Source organism: Ornithorhynchus anatinus, chromosome X1, assembly GCF_004115215.2.
Source record: "Ornithorhynchus anatinus isolate Pmale09 chromosome X1, mOrnAna1.pri.v4, whole genome shotgun sequence".
Taxonomy (NCBI): Eukaryota; Metazoa; Chordata; class Mammalia; order Monotremata; family Ornithorhynchidae; genus Ornithorhynchus; species Ornithorhynchus anatinus.
The window spans coordinates 5,381,702-5,400,557 of NC_041749.1; the positions used below are offsets into that span (position 1 = coordinate 5,381,702).

Below are 18,856 nucleotides of genomic sequence, written 5' to 3' on the forward strand. Positions count from 1 at the left end.
AGGCAGACCGGCAGCTAGATGGATGGAGATCATAACGATAACGGAAGAACTGTTAGATTGTTTGCAGATTATGGCAGAGGATGGGATGTTCTGGAGAAAGTAGATCCATAGAGTCGCTATGAATCGGAAACAAGTTGACAGAACTTAATAATAAAAGTCTTAGTGATGGATGTTCCGATGCCTCTAATGTTCTCTTTAGTGGCTTTATCCATGGATCTATTTAGTCATTTCTAATCCTAATAATATTTTCAACTTGGACAACTTTTTTCTGTAGATATTAATTTCCGTATGTTGTCCACCTTGGAAAGTGTTTCCTTTTCCTCGTTTCTGTGGGAACCCCCTGGTCCTGAGACCTGGATTTGATGAACAAATAATCTGTGATTATCCTGGACACCCGTTTCATTGATTTGTAGGTTTTAATGACATCCTGTCTCATCTTTTAGGTTGCTAGACAACAGGGCTAATATGGCTTCAATCTAGTCTTTTTTTATGATTATTTGTTACGCACTGTATTAAGTGGAGTGGATACAAGCTAATCAGGTTGGGCACAGTCCCTGTCCTGTGCAGGGCTCACTGTCTTAATCCCCATTTTATGGATGAGGTAACTGAGACTCAGAAAAGTGAAGTGATTTGCCCAGGGTCACACAGCTGACATGTGGTGGAGTCAAGGATCAGAACTCAGGTCCTTCCGACTCCCAAGCCTGTGCCCTATCCCCTGGACCGCACTGCTTCTCTGCGAGGCCAGGCTGCTAATCCGTTAGGGAAGTTATTCTCGATAACACTTTGGTTGCCTTTCTGACTAAATTGTAATCAGTAGCTTTTGTTAGGCATTTGGTGACTTTGGAAACAGCAACATGGTTGGGTTTTTTTAGCTGTTTGGATTCCTTTCCTGATGGTGCCGGGCTGATGGTTTAAATCCTAGTCAATGTAGACTTCAAAATCATACCAGTACTACTTCCTGAGTGCTTATGATTGATGAGGGATTGCTCAGGGCTTGTAGGCACCGGCCCCTGAACAAAATTTATTCATTCATTCAATAGTATTTATTGAGTGCTTACTTTGTGCAGAGCACTGTACTAAGACCTTGGAATGTATAATTCGGCAACAGATAGAGACAATCCCTGCCCCAATTTAGAGTTCAAGGGCAAAGAATGAGTTGTTTGTTTTGATTTTGTTTCCAAATTGGGTAATAATAATTGTGACATTTCTTAAGCAGTTGCCAAGCACTGTGCCAAGTGCTGGGATAGATACAAACTAATCAGGTTGGACCCGTGGGTCTCACAATCTTAATCCCCATTTTCCAAATGAGGTAACTGAGGCGCGTAGAAATGAAGTGATTTACCAAAGATGCATAGCAGACAAGTGGCAGAGCCGGGATTAGAACCCAGGTCCTTCTGACTCCCAGGCCTGGACTCTTTCCACTAGGCCACGCTGCCGTTTGTAGCAGTCTTTCTTTGGGCTTTTCCTCCCTTTTCCGACGGTGAGCCGCAGTTTAGACTGTGAGCCCGTCATTGGGCAGGGATTGTCTCTAGCTGTTGCCGAATTGTACATTCCAAGCGCTTAGTACAGTGCTCTGCACATAGTAAGTGCTCAATAAGTACTATTGAGTGACAGGGATTGTCTAAGTGAATGCTCTCTGACCTGGATCAGCAGGACTGCTCAACCCAGCCTGGCATTGGAGGAAGGGCACAGGTCTGGGAGTCAGAGGACTTGGGTTCTAATCCCGGCTCTGCCACTTGTCTGCCGTGTGACCGTGCCTCAGTTCCTCATCTGTAAAACGGGGACTAAATCCCGGTTCTCCCTCCTACTTAGACTGTGAGCCCCAAGTGGGACAGGGATTGGGTTTGACCGGATTATCCCATATCTACCCCAGTGGTTAATATAGGGCTTGGCATGTAGTAAGCAGCGTGGCACAGTGGAAAGAGCCCGGGCTTGGGGGTCAGAGGTCATGGGTTCAAATCCCCCCTCAGCCGCCGCTTGTCAGCCATGTGACTTTGGGCAAGTCACTTGACTTCTCTGGGCCTCAGTTACCTCATCTGTAAAATGGGGATGAAGACTGTAAGCCCCACGTGGGACAACCTGATCACCTTGTATCCTCCTCAGCGCTTAGAACAGTGTTGGGCGCATAGTAAGCTCTTAACAAATGGCATCATTAGTAAGAGCTTAAGAAATACCACAGTGTTAGGAGGTAGAACATAAGTGGCTCCTGGAAACCTGTTACTGAAGGTGATATGGTGGGTAATGCAGGGCTTGGTACAAAGTAAGAACTAAAGAAGTGCCATAGTTAGCATTAGGATGTAAAAAACACAAATGCCTCCTGGAAACTGTATTTTAAATCAGTATCTTGTATGTCAGAGCTACTTTTTCTCAGAGGAACTCTGTTACTAAAGGTGATTTGGTTTCCCTGAAACCCCTCTCTCGTTCTATCTCTCTGTCTCTCTGTTACTATTATGGTATTTGCTAAGTGCTTACTGTGTATCAAGCATACTTGGGAGTCAGAGGACATGGGTTCTAATCCAGGCTCTGCCACTTGTGAGCTGTGTGACCTTGGGGAAGCCACTTCAATTCTCTCTGCCTCAGTTACTTCATCTGCAAAATAGGAGTTAAGACTGAGCCCCACTTAGGACAACCTGATTACCTTGTATTTACCCCAGCGCTTAGAACAGTGCTTGGCACATAGTAAGCACTTAACAAATACCATCATTATTGTTACTAGGTAATCAGGTTGGACGCAGCCAATTCCAGATGGGATGTAAACACAGAGACCCCTCCTCCTCTCTCCATCTCTCTTCTCTTTCTCTCTCTCTGTCCCTCTCCCACCTTCCCCTTACTGTCTTTTTCGTATAGTGATTTACGGCATTTCTGTCTGGTCAGAGTCAACAGTGAAATAACACACTCCCCTACTAACAACTTCTCATGTTGGAGGCATGAACACCCCACCCTAAAGCCTTGGCATCAGCACATGATATATACTTTGCATTTTATATTATATTATGCTTAATATACTATATACACTTCATATATTATATATATGTATATATGTGTGTGTGTATATATATATATATACTCCCAGATATGCTCACCCTTTCTTTTCTATAGTCAACAGCATCCTATATTGGAAAACAGTATATGTTGTCCTTAAATTACTCTTCACTTATCAGTTTGTGCTGCACAGATCTGCCGACTAAAATGCCTGTACATTCAGGGTTAAATTTGCAACAATATGCTATTTATAAATAAATATACCAGAGAACAAACTTAGATTCATTCTAGAGGGAATAACCTAATTCCTTTGTAGGCTAAAAATAGCAATGTCAATTCTTGAAAAGCAGCTTGGCATGTTATTCCAATGTTTGTTTATTTTTTTAGTGTCTAAAGCATTCATTATTAAAGGAATAATAAATATCCCAAAATTTGAATCGAGATACCCCCTTAGCCACATTACCTTGAAAGCTCTGAGTGGGATTTTTGACATTGAAGACTTTTTTCAGGATGCACAGTTTACAACAGTAAAACCTTTCCAGTATTTAAAAAAAGAAAAAAATATTTTATAGATATAGTTATTTGGAGATAGAATTTTTATCTCCTTACACGTAGAGGATATTAAAAGAGAACCAAAACTATCTGGTCAGAAGGTGAACTTTTCTTGTAAGTGGACACTAATTATGTGTTTACATTTTAAGAGTTAGTACTCATGTACTCATGCATGTACTCATTTTGCAAGGTTATGAGGACCTTGAAGATGAAAAAATGTGTTTATTTCATTTTAGATATTAATGACAATAGCTTTTAGATGACCAGAAGATAGCATATCATCAAGAGTCCTTGAATCACTCAGAGGATCTATTAAGCTTATGACTGTTTCTTGGAAGCACAGGCTTCGGGTTGAAACGCAGTTGAATACCAACCTCTTTTAAAAATCAGTGAAGAACTAGGGATTGACAGCTAACCCAAAGAAAATCAAATTCACCTACAAGCTTACACCTGGCAAAGTCAACACCCAAATGAAAATCATCAAACGAAAACACCAAACGAAAATTATCATCATTAATGTAGAGTTGAATGATGTCATGGAATTTAACATGGTAGCCTATAGTCCAAAGAATCAAGGATAGATGGTAGAAAATCAAACCAGGAGGTTTTGAGAAGCAGTGTGGCCTAGGAGAAGGAGCACGGCCCTGAGAGTTGGAGGACCCGAGTTCTAATTCTGACTCTCCTAATTGCTGTGTGACCTTGGACAAGTCACTTAACTTTTCTGTGCCTCAGTTATCTGTAAAATAAGGGTTAAGTCCTACTACCTGTTGTTTAGACTGTGAGTCCCATGCGGGACAGGGTCTGTGTACCCCATTGCTTACAGTGCTTAGCACATAGTACCCCTGACAAGTACCACGAGAAGCAGCGTGGCTCAGTGGAAAGAGCACGGGCTTTGGAGTCAGAGATCATGGGTTCGAATCCTGGCTCGGCCACTTGTCAGCTGTGTGACTTTGGGCAAGTCACTTAACTTCTCAGTGCCTCAGTTACCTCATCGGTAAAATGGGGATTAAGACTGTGAGCCCCACGTGGGACAACTTGATTCCCCTGAGTCTACCCCAGCGCTTAGAACAGTGCTCGGCACATAGTAAGCACTTAACAAATACCAACATTATTATTATTATTATTACCATTTTTTAAAAAAAGTTATTGTGTTGTGTTCTGGGAGGAATTTCAATAAGCTATGTGACACTAAAATGCTGTCAAGACTCAGGTCAAGCTAAAATACCTTGGACAATTGTAGTGTCTAAATTTCTTTACATCTCTGACTGGGCTGGACTGGGCAGCAAATCCCATGTTTGACTTCTGAAGCCATTTCACCAGCACCCACTACTTGAAATAAGTAAAACCAGTTGAAAAGGAATAAGCGCAATAGAGTAGCACCTTGAGGTAGACTCTGAGCCTCATGTGGGTCACGGATTGTGACCCTTTTTTTTTTTTTTGGTATTTGTTAAGCGTTTACTATGTGCCGAGCACTGTTCTAAGCGCTGGGGTAGACACAAAGGAATCAGGTTGTCCCCACGTGGGGCTCACAGTCAATCCCCATTTTACAGATGAGGTAACTGAGGCACCGAGAAGTTAAGTGACTTGCCTAAAGTCACACAGCTGACAAATGGCCGAGCCGGGATTTGAACCCATGACCTCTGACTCCAAAGTCCGTGCTCTTTCCACTGAACCACGCTGCCTGATTTTCATGTGTCTGCCCCAGCACTTAGAACAGTGCCCAGCACACAATTAGCACTTAACAAAGACTATGATTTTTGTTAGACCTGGGAAGACTATAGTGTCGAAGCAAGGTTAGTTACATCATCAGTCAGTCTTAGTATATATAGAAAACATTTTGCAGAATACTGAACTCAGCACTTGGGAGAGCACGTTAGAGATAATATTGCCATCAAAGATTTTACTACAGAGAAAAGGAGATAAACACCCAATTAAATTACAGTTAAGGTTAAACAACTGAGTTTAAAAATATGTAGGTTTGGGGGAGGGTCTGCATGGGGGCCCTCAGCGTGGCTCAGTGGAAAGAGCACGGGCTTTGGAGTCAGAGGTCATGAGTTCAAATCCCAGCTCTGCCACTTGTCAGCTGTGTGACTGTGGGCAAGTCACTTCACTTCTCTGGGCCTCAGTTCCCTCATCTGTAAAATGGGGATGAAGACTGTGAGGCCCACGTGGGACGACCTGATTCCCCTGTGTCTCCCCCAGCGCTTAGAACAGTGCTCTGCACATAGTAAGCGCTTAACAAATACCAACATTATTATTATTAAAAGGAGATAAACACCCAATTAAATTACAGTTAAGGTTAAACTTTTGAGTTTCAAAATATTCAGGTAAGTGTTTTGCGGGAGGGTCTGCATGGGGGACCTGAGTGTTTAGGTACTTTAGTGTATGAGACAGTTCTATTCTCAGGCTCTTAACAGAGTGCTCTGCACACAGTAAGTGCTCAATAAATGTCACTGATTAGGTAAACCCCATTGATTAGGGAGTATAGACTCAATGTAGTTGATGCAGTTATAGGGCAGTTGGGTGGGGAGATAGATTAGTTGAGAAGGCTTCCTGGAAGAAGTGTGATTTCCCAGGTGCTTTGAAGATGGGAGAGTAAAGGTCTTTCAGATATGAAGAGATGGAGAGTTCCATGCAGGAGGGAAAGTGTGAGCAAAAGAGACAGGCAAAACGCAGGTCATCCAAACTGTTTTGGGGTGAGCCCAAGTGGAGCACCACGTTAGCAAGATGGGCAGAAAAAAAGGCTTTAAACAAAACCTCCAAAGAAGTAGCGTACCGGTGGCCGCTTAGAAGTCAGCCTGGCATGAAACAATCGGAAATGATCTGACTAGTGGGAGGCAGGGGCTTTAAGAAGCTCCGATTCTGGAGAGGACAAGTGAAAATAGTGCCAGGTCTGTTGTGTAGCAGATGCAATTGATCAGTGGAACATACTGAACACGAACTGCGTGCAGAACACTGTACTAAGCACTTGGAAGAGGACTGTATGTGGGAGTTAGCAGGCATGATGGCTCAAGAAGCTCACAGTATAGTGAGAGATTCAGGCATTAAAATAAATTACAGATAGTAGCAGAGTATAAAGGTAGATATTTTGTGGCTGAGGTGGATATGGATCGATCATATTTATTGAGTGTTTACTTTATGCAGAACACTGTACTAAGCCCTTGGGAGAGTGCTTAGTACATGCCTCCCCCACCCTCTTCTAGACTGTGATCTTGTTATGGGCAGGGATCGTCTCTCTTCACTGCTGTATTGTACTTTCCCGAGAAGCAGATGTCGAGAAGCAGCATAGCTCAGTGGAAAGAGCCCGGGCTTGGGAGTCAGAGGTCATAGGTTCGAATCCTGGCTCTGCCACTTGTCAGCTGTGTGACTGTGGGCAAGTCACTTCACTTCTCTGTGCCTCAGTTTCCTCATCTGTAAAATGGGGATTAAGACTGTGAGCCTCATGTGGGACAACCAGATTACCCTGTATCTCCCCCAGCGCTTAGAACAGTGCTCTGCACATATAAGCGCTTAACAAATTCCAGCATTATTATTATTTATTATTTCCCAAGTGCTTAGTAAGTGCTGTGCCCACAGTAAGCGCTCAATAAATAAGGTTGAAAGAATGAATGAGAGTACAGTATGACAGAATTGGTGAACACTTTTCTTGCCTTAAGGGGTAAAAACCTCTATATAGTTGCATAGTAGAGAAGTCACATGATGTAGTAGATAGACCACAGGCCTGGGAGTCAGAAGGTCATGAGTTCTAATCCTGGCTCCACCACTTGTCTGCTGGGTGACATTGGGCAAGTGGCTTCACTTCTCTGTTCCTCCGTGACCTCATCTGGAAAATGGGGATTGAGACTCTGAGCCCCATGTGTGGGACAAGGACTGTGTCCAACTTGATTTGCTTGTATCTGCGCTTAGTATGGTGCCAAGCACAAAGTAAGCGCTTAGCAAATACCCCAACTACTATTATCTCTATAGGTGATGAAAAAGGGAGGATGACTACAACAATGCTAGCATAGATAATGATTTCTTTCGAAGGGAGAGAAGAGATGATCAGTCCAGCTCTGATATTATCACTCATGTCCTCACACGCCGAAAAAATCTCAGCATCAATAACAGTGCTTTCAAACACGTTGGACCTGTAGAATTGTGTCTTTCTCCATGTGTACATAGCCATGGGTTCATCTCATTATTCCAGATTTACAAGTAATGTTTCACTTCTTTTTTTATTCATTCCTTTAATAATAGTATTTATGGAGTGCTTACCGTGTGCACACTATGCGTTTGGGAGAGTACATTATTACGATAGAGACGTTCCCTGCCCACGATGAGCTTACAGTCTAGACGGGGAGTTAATAACTCTATTAACTTAATAACACTATTAACTTCATTAATAACTTCATAATAAGATCTATGGGAAAGGCACACTAGGAAGAGATTACAAGCCTCATGACTATCTGCAGTTGCTGTAATGGCTGTGGGCTCACCTGATGGAGATAATATATTTTCAAAGGCTTCAAATATTTTTATATTTATATTGGATTTAGTACAGTGTCGCCAATGCTTAGTACTGAGAAGCAGTGTGGCTCAGTGGAAAGAGCCCGGGCTTGGGAGTCAGAGATTCGAATCCTGGCTCTGCCACTTGTCAGCTGTGTGACTGGGCAAGTCACTTAACTTCTCTGTGCCTCAGCTCCCTCATCTGTAAAATGGGGATTAAGACTGTGAGCCCCACGTGGGACAACCTGATTACCCTGTATCTGCCCCAGCACTTAGAACAGTGCTCTGCACATAGTAAGCGCTTAACAAGTACCAACATTTTATTATTAGTAGTAGTAGTACAGTCCCCGGCATATAAAGAAGTGCTTAACTAATACCATAATCATCATTAATGGCAGTACGTCCAGTTTTAATGGCACAGGGGTGTCACCTTTTTGCCAGCAACATTTAAGGCTTTGTCAATGTTTAAAGTCGGGTGGCAATGACCATGCCGTTTTGTTTGGTGAGCCTTATAGCCAGGAGAAATTGAAAATGACCGTTACCCGCATAATGTTCTCTTTCCAAACTTTCTGCCTAAGGAATTATGCTTACTTCAGGATGTATTGAGTCATTTCTCTCGGCTTACTTTGATTCCACTGCTAGTTTGATTGGAGTGGAATGCTCTTTCCTTTTGATCATTGCTGGATCATTACTGAGTTGCTAAATGGATCCCATGTTTCATTCCAGCCGGGATTGAAGCAGTTCTTAAAAACATTTGAAAAGAGAATGGCAATTAGGGTACTTGCTAAGCACACACTTTATGCCAAGCACTGCTCTAAGCGCTGGGGTAGATACAAGTTATTCAGGGCGTAGCTCTTTGGAGCATATTTATATATGTATGTTATATGTATATAAATAAATAGAGTTTACATATGTGTGTGTAAATATACATATATAAACAAGTATATGAACTCATTTATTTTGACCATTCTAGTTGTAAATATTTTCTTAGCATGAAAGCTCCTGGGCAGGAAATGTGTTCCATCTGTGTTCTGTAGTTCTGAAGTGTCTAGACTTTGCCACTTGTCTGTTGTGTGGCTTTGGGCAAGTCGTTTTACTTTTCTGTGCCTCAGTTACCTTATCTGCAAAATGGTGATTAAGACAATGAGTCCCATGTAGGACAGGGACTTTGTCCAACCCAATTTACTTGTATCCACCCTAGCGCTTAGTGCCTGACGTAGAGTAAGTGCTTAACAAGTAACACTGTTTTTTTTATTATTATTATTATTAGTGAAGTCCACTACACCAAGTGAGTGCTCAGTAAATACAATTAATACTTCTGTCCTTATTTGCTATTCTTTAGGATCTTATGTTTCTTTTGGGAGAGAGAAGTAAGGCCCAGTGGATAGAGTACAAGGCAGGGAGTCAGAAGTACCTCGGGTTAAATTCTGGCTCTACAACTTATCTGCTGTGTGACTTTGGGCAAGTCCCTTCACTTCTCTGGGCCTGAGTTACCTCATCTGTGAAATGGGGATTAAGACTGTGAGCCCCATGTGGGACAAGGACCTTGTCCAACCTAATTACTTTGTATCTACCCCAGTGCTTAGAACTGTGCCTGAAAAGTAGTAGCGCTTAGATACCATAAACAAATAATCTCTAAACCAAAGCAACGCCATGGATGCATCTCTTCCAGAACGCCCCACCTCCATCTGCAATCGTTCTGGGATTGTATCCTTAGAGTTTTCTTGGTAAAATTATGGAAGTGGTTGTGGACTTCTCAAATTCACATTAGGTGCAAGAATAAGAAAAGAGATGCATAGAACAGGCAAATACACCTTCTCACAAATACACAGATATGCACATACGTGCTAAAGTGGTTGAAGGGATGACATGATCAGGAAGATGGGAAATTAGGTAGGAATGCTTCTTGGAGTTAGCTCCTTGTGGGCAGGGAATTGTCTACCAACTTTTACATTATACTCCCCCAAACACTTATCACAATGCTCTGCACACCATAAGCGCTCAATAAATGCAATTGATTGATTGAATGATTGGAGGAGGTGGCCTTTCTAGGAGGGTTTTTATGGTTGGGAGTCAGGTATTGTTTGGCTCTTTGAAGGGAATTGGTCAGAGATCTTTGTAAACACCCGGTTTTTCTGCAATGTAACCACTCTATAGAGAGAAATTAGTATTTTTATATTTCTGTTGCATGTGTACTCCCTCTGCTTCCAACACCTCATCTTGCTTTATCTAGACACGCAGACTGTTGGAAGAATATTCCTTAAATTTGGTGTTGAGTTTTATCCAAACTGTTTTGAAAATGTTTTGTGGCACACCTGATGGTATTTTCCAACTTAGGACAACTAGGGAACCTTCTTGGTACTCCACTTTGACAAGTTTGCTTGCAAACCACAGCCTTTCTCCCTTCTTTTTCATCACTCTACCCATGGCTTCTTATGAGCTTGAAGGACTTCAATCACCTGTCCCCTTCCTATCTTACCTTGCTGATATCTTTCTACAACCCTTTGCTCCTTTCATTCATTCAGTCAGTCACATTTATTGAGTGCTTATTCTGTGCAGGGCACTGTACTAAGCCCATCGGGGAATAATAACAATAAACAGATTCCCTTCCCACAAAGAGCTTACAGTCTAGAGGGGCGACAGGCATTAATATAAATAAATTGCTTGCAGATATGTACCTAAGTGCTTTGGGGCTGGGAGGGGAGATGAATATAGGGAGCAAGTCAGGGTGACGCAGAAGGGAGAAGAGGAAAGGAGGGAAGGCCTCTTGGAGGAGATGAGCCTAAATTAAGGTTTTGAAGCAGAGAGGAGGGAGAAAGTCATTGTCTGTTTGATTGAGGAGGGAGGGCATTCCAGGCCAGAGGCAGGACGTGGTCGAGGGGTCAGCAGCGACATAGACGAGATCGAAGTTCAACGAGAAAGTTGCTCCTGTAACGCCAACCTACTCTCTGTACCTCAGTGTTGGTATTTGTTAAGCGCTTACTATGTGCCGAGCACTGTTCTAAGCGCTGGGGTAGACACAGGGGAATCAGGTTGTCCCACGTGGGGTTCACAGTCTTAATCCCCATTTTACAGATGAGGGAACTGAGGCACAGAGAAGTTAAGTGACTTGCCCACAGTCACACAGCTGACAAGTGGCAGAGCTGGGATTCGAACTCATGAGCCCTGACTCCAAAGCCCGTGCTCTTTCCACTGCGCCACGCTGCTTCTACTGCGCCACGCTGCTTCCTCAGTCTCTACCGATCCTTTGCTCAGGTCCTCCTGCTGGCCTCTGACTCCCTCCCCTTTCTTATCTGGCAGTCTACTGCTCTTCCTCCTTGAAAACCCTCCTAAATTCATATCTCCAAGAAGCCTTCCCAGACATTTTCCCATTCGTCCTCCCTTTCATGTCACCGATGCACTTGGATTTTTATCTCTTAAGCGCTAGATATTCACCCCTCCCCCGGAGTATTTACCTACATATGTCTATATTCCCTCATTTCCTCAATTTTTAATTAATATTGATGTCTGTCTACCTCTGTTGTGGGTAAGCTACTTGTAGTCAGGGATTATGTCGACATCACTTGTATTGTACTCTCCCAAGGGTCCCCCTCCAAATGTCCAGTTCTCTACCAGTCTCGACTACGGGAGGGAGAGTCAAGCAGAGGCCTGTCCATTCCATTCCGAGCTTGGCCAGTGGCTAGCGAATGGAAGGCAATCTGCTACAAGTCAAAACTCACCTGTGCTGGGCCACAGTGGCCTGGGAGAGCATAGAGGGCGAGACTCAAGTTTACTGCGTGGAAAGAGGCAATGGTAAACCGATTCTGGATTTTACCAACAAACTCTCTGGATCCACTACCAGAATGACTGGAGATGGAGATGGAGCGTTCTGGGAGAGATGCGTCCATGTAGTCGCTATGGGTCGGAGTTGACTCAACAGCATAAGAGCAGACTCCTCCGAGCACTTAGAACAGTGGTATTCAGTGAGCACACAATGAGCACTTACTAAATGCCCCTGGTTGGATGAAAGAAGATTAAACCCAAAGAAATTAATGTGTTAAATTTCTGGTGACTCCTCAGTCATAATTATATTACCCTGCCTCTTAACTCTGGTGTTGGAGAGCCATTTCATGTTGATTTCTCAAGAAACTCCAGGGAGCCAAGTAGTAACATTGTTCCAAACTTACCAGTAATAAGAATGCTTTTTAGCTAAACCTTCTTTTCTTTTATTTTTTTGTTCCTGAGTACTGCTTCGGGTGTCTTTCTCAGATCTGGTAAAAACATGTTTGAAGTCGTATATACTTGGAAATGTTAAACTGCTTATGCCAAATAGAACTTATTTTTCTAGGTAGCCTTAATTTACTTTGTAATTCTAAATGATTATGCACTTTTTTTCTTAAATGACTAAGTAAACTAGCTGTTGATAAACTTTTTTTCATGTTATTTGTTACACACTTACTGTGTTTGCTGGGTAGATACAAGGTAATCCTCTTGGACACAGTCCATGTCCCACATGGATCTGTCATCTCCATTTTACAACTGAGGCATAGAGAAGTAGAGGGACTTGCCCAAGGTCACCCAGCAGACATGTGGTGGAGTCGGATTAGAACCCAGGTCCTTTTGACTACCAGGCCCATGCCCTTTCCACTAGCTCACACTCTTTCTCTAAACTTAATTCCAATAATCAAACAACTCAGGTTAATTTGAGGAGTTGGCACAAGAGACTAGATTTGGTGTATCTGTTTCTTTGAGAGTTGTGAAAATTGTCAATTTTCCTTTCTTTACTAAACCGACACATTCAGTTTCATAGCAGATGTCCACACTATTTCCTTGTTGTAACGGATCGTGATAAAGTCAATTGCGTGATTATGAATTTTCAAACACAAGTAGTGTTAATTGCATATATGACGGGAGGCTACTTTAAAAGTGATAATCAACTGTGCCCTTTTCCACAACGTTGATTTTCTTTTTTCCCCTCTTTTTTTCCTCCACAGGGATCTGCGCTTTAATAGAATTAGAGAGATCCAGCCCGGAGCATTTAAGCAGCTTAAAAATTTAAATACACTGTAAGTGAAATGTGTCTTTTTTTAAGTAAAGATTTTAAAAAATTTCATAGATCTGATTTCAGTAAATACTAGTTTTTAGTGTCTAGTAATAAGCAATAATGTATATGTGGCCTTCGTTAAGTACAATGAAAGTGATGGGTCAAAATTAGGCCAACCATAAAATTTGATGAAGCTTCAGTGTGAGAACATGAAATGTACATAGCCTAGCGTGTCCAATCAGAGGTTTAATATCTATTCCCAAAGCTGCAGTAAACCAGGAAATTGTTAACCCGCAGACTGAGTTCATAGAGGGAATTGAATGTTTTGCTTGAGTACAATTGTAAATTGCTAACCACACTGGATTCCCTTTGCCCGCCCCACAAAGATAAGTCAACTATACTGACTCTAGGTGCTGTGATGAATGCATTGGGAACACAGTATTTTCTTTTGCAATTTGGGTTGAGAAAGTGTTGCGTGATAAAAATGAATTCAGTCCTCATAATTATGAGAAATATGACTGGTCATTTTAATAGTAATAATACTAAAAAAGACTGTGGTGTTTAAGCGCTTGTTATGTGCCAAACACTTGTACTAAGCGCTGGGGTAGATCAAAGCTAATCAGGTTGGTCTAAACTTCTAATTTACATTAAGAATTTAGTGTTTTACATTATGTTCTTTCATTTTTGTAGTTTTTAGAAAATGAATGGTCATTTTCATTTCTTTTTAGCCTTCTGAACAACAATCAAATTCAGAGAATACCTAGTGGAGCCTTTGAAGACCTGGAAAATTTAAAATATCTGTAAGTTATTTACTATTTTATCACCCAAATAGGGCAATATCCATCGATTCAATATTCCGAGCTTTCGTGGCTGTAGTTACCAAGACCTAGGCTACTATTTTAAGTTTCCCTGACAGTCTTTCCCTCTGCTGCAGGAGAATAGGACTGCTCCAGTATCTTGAAGCAGCATGGCATAGCAGATAGAACATGGACCTGGGAGGCAGAAGGTCATGGGTTCAAATTCCCGCTTCCACCACGTGTCTGCTGTGTGACCTTGGTCAAGTCACTTCACTGAGCCTCAAATACCTCATCTGCACAAAGGGGATTGAGACTGTGAGCCCCACATCGGGCCGGAACTGTGTCCAACCCGATTTGCTCATATTTACCCCATTACTTAGTTCAATGCCTGGAACATGATAAATGCTTTACAAATACCATTATTATTATTATTATTATTATCTGAGACTGTAGGCTCGTTTGGGGGTTTTTTTGTAGTCAATCAGTAGTAATTATTGAGCATGTTCTATGTGCAGAGCACTGTTCTAAGCACTTGGGAGAATGTAAGAGAAATTACAGACACGTCTCTGCCCATAATGAGTTTATTTGTTAAGTGCTTACTTTATACTAAGCACTGGAGTAGATGCAAGCTAATCAAGTTGGACGCAGTCCATGTCCCACAGGGGGCTTATTGTCTTAATCGTCATTTTACAGATGAGGTTAACTGAGGCCCAGAGAATAAAGTGACTTGTCCAAGGTCACCCAGCAGAGAAGTGGCGAAACTGGGATTAGAACCCAGGTCCTTCTGTGGCCCATGCTCTAACCATTAGTCAAAACTGCTTCTGGTTGTGGGTGAGGAATGTGTCTTCCAGCTCCGTTATATCGTATTCTCCCAAGCACTCAGTAGAGTGCTGTGCACACAGTAAGTGCTGACTGAATACGTTTGGCCTGAGGCTGTGCCGATGAGATCATCTTGGCATCTGACCATCAACTTGATATGCCTGGTGTTTCCACTCTTCCCCACTCGACCCCTCCGATCAGACTTCCTTCTCTTCCTCCATTCCTCTCTCTCCACAGACCCCCAGAAATCCTGGGAACTAGATTCATGGTGGAGACCACTAGGTCCCAAATTCATCCTACCCAACTTTGTGTTGAAGGTTGGGTATTTGAAAGCACCCAAGATATCCACACCTACATGCGCCCACCATAGTGAAAGCCCTTTTTTATAGTATTTGTTAAGAATTTACCACTGTAGTAAGCGCTGGGGTAGATACAATTAAATCAGGTTGGACAGAAACCCTGTCCCAAATAATAATAATGATAATAGTGGTGTTTTCTAAGCTCCTACTATGGCCAGACACTGTTCTAAGTGCTGGGGTAGGTACAAGATAAATGCGTTGGACACAGTCCCTGTCCCACACGGGGCTCACAGTCTTTATCCCCATTTTACAGGTGAGGTAACTGAGGCACAGAGAAGGGAAGTGATTTGCCCCAGGGCACAGCAGTACAATGGCGGAGCCAGGATTAGAATGCAGGTCCTTTGGACACCCAGGCTCTATTCCCTTGGCAATACTGCTTTTTTTACCCCACTCCCAACCACCTGGTACCCTGTTGTCCAGTTTGGCATTTTAGATCTGCCCAGCTGATCATTGCCGTGGTTGTGTTCATCTGTGGTGATGAAGGGTCTTTTTTATAGGTTGATACCAGCGAGGAGACTTTCTCTTTATTTGAAGTCTTTAGAAGTTGTAGTGTGATCACCACAGTTGTTTTCAACTTGACACTTGAATGTATTCTGTGAACAGGACAATGGTTAACTGAGTCACTCACAGGGCCAGGCACTTCAATAGCCCAGGAAATGACCACAGATCGTCAATGGAAACTCTGAGGGTGGACTTTAGTCATATATGTATTGTATTTTATTCTCGCAAACACTTAGTAAAGTGCTCTGCACACAGTAAGCCCTCAACAAATATGATTGTGTGAATGTGTGAATGAATGAATATGACGTTGGCTAAGGATATGTCTTGGTTGTTAGTGTCTCCCTGGGGCAGCAATGAGTTCTGGTCTGGAATTTATCTCCAGAATTGGTCTAGGTCTCCTAGGATTGGGATCCATTCCAGATCGATCCAGAACTACTTTCTTTTTTCATGGTATTTATTAAGCACTTACTATGTACCAGGCACCATTCTAGGCCCTGGGGTAGGTGTGTGGTGATCAGGCTGGACACAGTCTCTGCCCCACATGGGGTGCACAGTTTTCATCCCATTTTACAGGTAACTGAGGCATATTGAAGTGACTTGCCCAAGGTCAAAGCTGAAAAGTGGCAAGGCTGAGTTTAGAACCTAGGTCCTTCTGACTCCCAGACTGGTGCTTTATCCCTTTTCCCTCTGCTCCCTCTACCCGCCCCCACCTCTCCTCAGCTAAGCACTCTTTTCCCCCCTTTCCCTCTGCTCTTCCCCCTCTCCTTTCCCATCCCCTCAGCACTGTACTCGTCCACTCAACTGTGTATATAGAGAAGCAGCGTGGCTCAGTGGAAAGAGCATGGGCTTTGGAGTCAGGGCTCATGAGTTCGAATCCCAGCTCTGCCACTTGTCGGCTGTGTGACTGTGGGCAAGTCACTTAACTTCTCTGTGCCTCAGTTCCCTAATCTGTAAAATGGGGATTAAGACTGTGAGCCCCACGTGGGACAACCTGATTCCCCTATGTCTACCCCAGCGCTTAGAACAGTGCTCGGCACATAGTAAGCGCTTAACAAATACCAACATTATTATTATTATATATTCATTACCCTATTTATTTTGTTAATGAGATGTACATCACCTTGATTCTATTTATTTGCTATTGTATTAATGAGATGTTCATCCCCTCGATCCTGTTTATTGCTATTGTGCTTGTCTGTCCGTCTCCCCTGATTAGACTGTAAGCCCTTCAAAGGGCAGGGACTGTCTCTGTTACCTATTTGTACATTCCAAGTGCTTAGTATAGTGCTCTGCACATAGTAAGCTCTCAATAAATATTATTGAATGAATGAATAGGCCACACAGCTTCTCAACTTTTGTGGAATTGTGGAATTTTTCCAAGGTACATTGCAACCACTGAGAAAATTGAAGCTCAGGTTGGCCCTGCCTTTCAAATCTTTACTTCAGTTACGTAAACCAATGACTTAAAGAACTTTCTCCCTCAAAAATGTCCTTCACAATATCTTTATGGTCATTGTCAGGGCTTGGCCTTACATCTTTGTATTGGAATGAATGCATCTCTAATTTTACCTTCTCCTTCTATGATTTATTTCCATTTTCATCATTTCTTTTGTTTCTTTGGGATATAGGTTACAAGCCCCACACTTGAGAAGTTAGAGATGATAACATGAATATGGCTAGGGAATATTTCTACCAACTCTGTTCTGTTGGACTCTCCCAACTGCTTAATACAGGGTTGTGCACCAAGGAAGTACTCAATAAATCTCATGGATTAAATATGAAAGTGGTTGAAGGATAAGGCAGCATCTGAAGTTCAAGATAGAGTGTTTCACTGTAAACTAAACACCATATTTCTAAAGAAAAATGTCCAACAAATCATTTCAGCTCCAAATTAGCCATCTCTTGGCAGTAGTGCATAATTACGCCTTTGTTTTGGGGCACTTACTTTTAACAAATAAGAATATAAACAGCCAGCCAGATATAACTTACTGATTTATAGGATCATTCTTCAATGAAATCTCATTTATCATTTATCAGCTTCTATATGGAAATTTCACTTAAACCTAACAAAGAAGCCTGTTATATGACTCCTTTGTGCAAAGATTTTTTTGTCATTTTGGTATTTATTTGTTGATTTAATAATTATAATGATAATTGAGGAATTAAGCAATCAGTTTGTGTCAAGCACTGTACTAAGCATTGGGGTAGGTAAAAGATAATCAGGTCCCATGTGGATCTCAAATGAAACCCCATTTTACAACTGAGGAAACGGAGGCACAGAGAAGTTAGGCAACTTTCCCAAGTTCACACAGCAAGTCAGTGAAGAGCCTGAATTAGAACCCAGGTCCTCTGACTCCCAGGCCTGTACTCTTTCCACAGGAGTATGCTGCTTCCCGTATTCTGTATTGATTTGACGAGATAGGTATGTGTTTAATTTATAATCTCCCCTTTCTAGACTGTAAGCCCGTCCTTGGGCAGGGATTGTCTCCATCTGTTGCCGAATTCTACATTCCAAGCGCTTAGTACAGTGTTCTGCACATAGTAAGTGCTCAATAAATACTATTAAATGAATGAATGAATTTAATTTTTAACTGGCAATGATACTTTCTCTGGTAAGCCCGGCATGCCATCTCTGGCCTAACCTTGCCCTAGCCTTGTCCCTTTGATGTGCATTACCCGTTCCCATCTTGGGTCCATTTTCTAGACTGTGAGCCTGTTGAGGGTAAGAATTGTCCCTGTTGCTGAATTGAACTTTCCAAGCGCATAGTAGAGTGCTCTGCACACAGTAAGCGCTCAAGAAATGCAACTGAATGATTGAATGAATGACTGAATTATCTCCCCTTCATTCCAATCTCTGGCCAACCTCCCTATCCTGGCCCACCATCTTGTCTTTGTCAGTGAATCTGGAAAGGAACCAACTCCCCTCTACTTTTTTGGTATCTTCATCGTAATGCCAATTTTCTCAGTGTTCTATGAATGAAGAGTTGGGCAAAAAGTTGACCTAACTATAAAGGTAATCACTATATGTCATGAGACTTCGTATTGAACAAGTTACGTTTTGTCAATCACTTATAATTATTTTCCATGCGTCTCAGTGAAGTTGACTTCTACTACTGAATAGCTGGGAAGTAGATTTCTATTCTTTTTAGTTCACAGCACTTTTTGAGATTCTTCTTAATCACTGATTTCAGATAGATAGCCCCCTCCCCCAAATTTAAGTAGGTCTTGTATTTATTTCCAAAGTAAGAAACAATATTCAGCTCTCTAGGGATATTGCAAGGTCTCTGTAGAATTATTCCTTTTAAAGAAACGACTTAGAAATTGTTAAAAAAAAAAAC

General features: G+C 42.2%; 1 protein-coding gene across 1 annotated transcript in view; it reads left to right on the forward strand.

Moving 5' to 3' along the window:
* The window catches only part of PXDN (peroxidasin), a 111,656-nt gene that overhangs the window by 30,372 nt on the left and 62,428 nt on the right, over positions 1-18,856 (forward strand). The window contains exons 2-4 of the mRNA XM_039910146.1: positions 12,268-12,272; positions 12,926-13,064; positions 13,771-13,842. Of these exons, the coding sequence (XP_039766080.1) occupies positions 12,268-12,272; positions 12,926-13,064; positions 13,771-13,842 (216 nt within the window). The remainder of the gene's footprint in view (positions 1-12,267; positions 12,273-12,925; positions 13,065-13,770; positions 13,843-18,856) is intronic.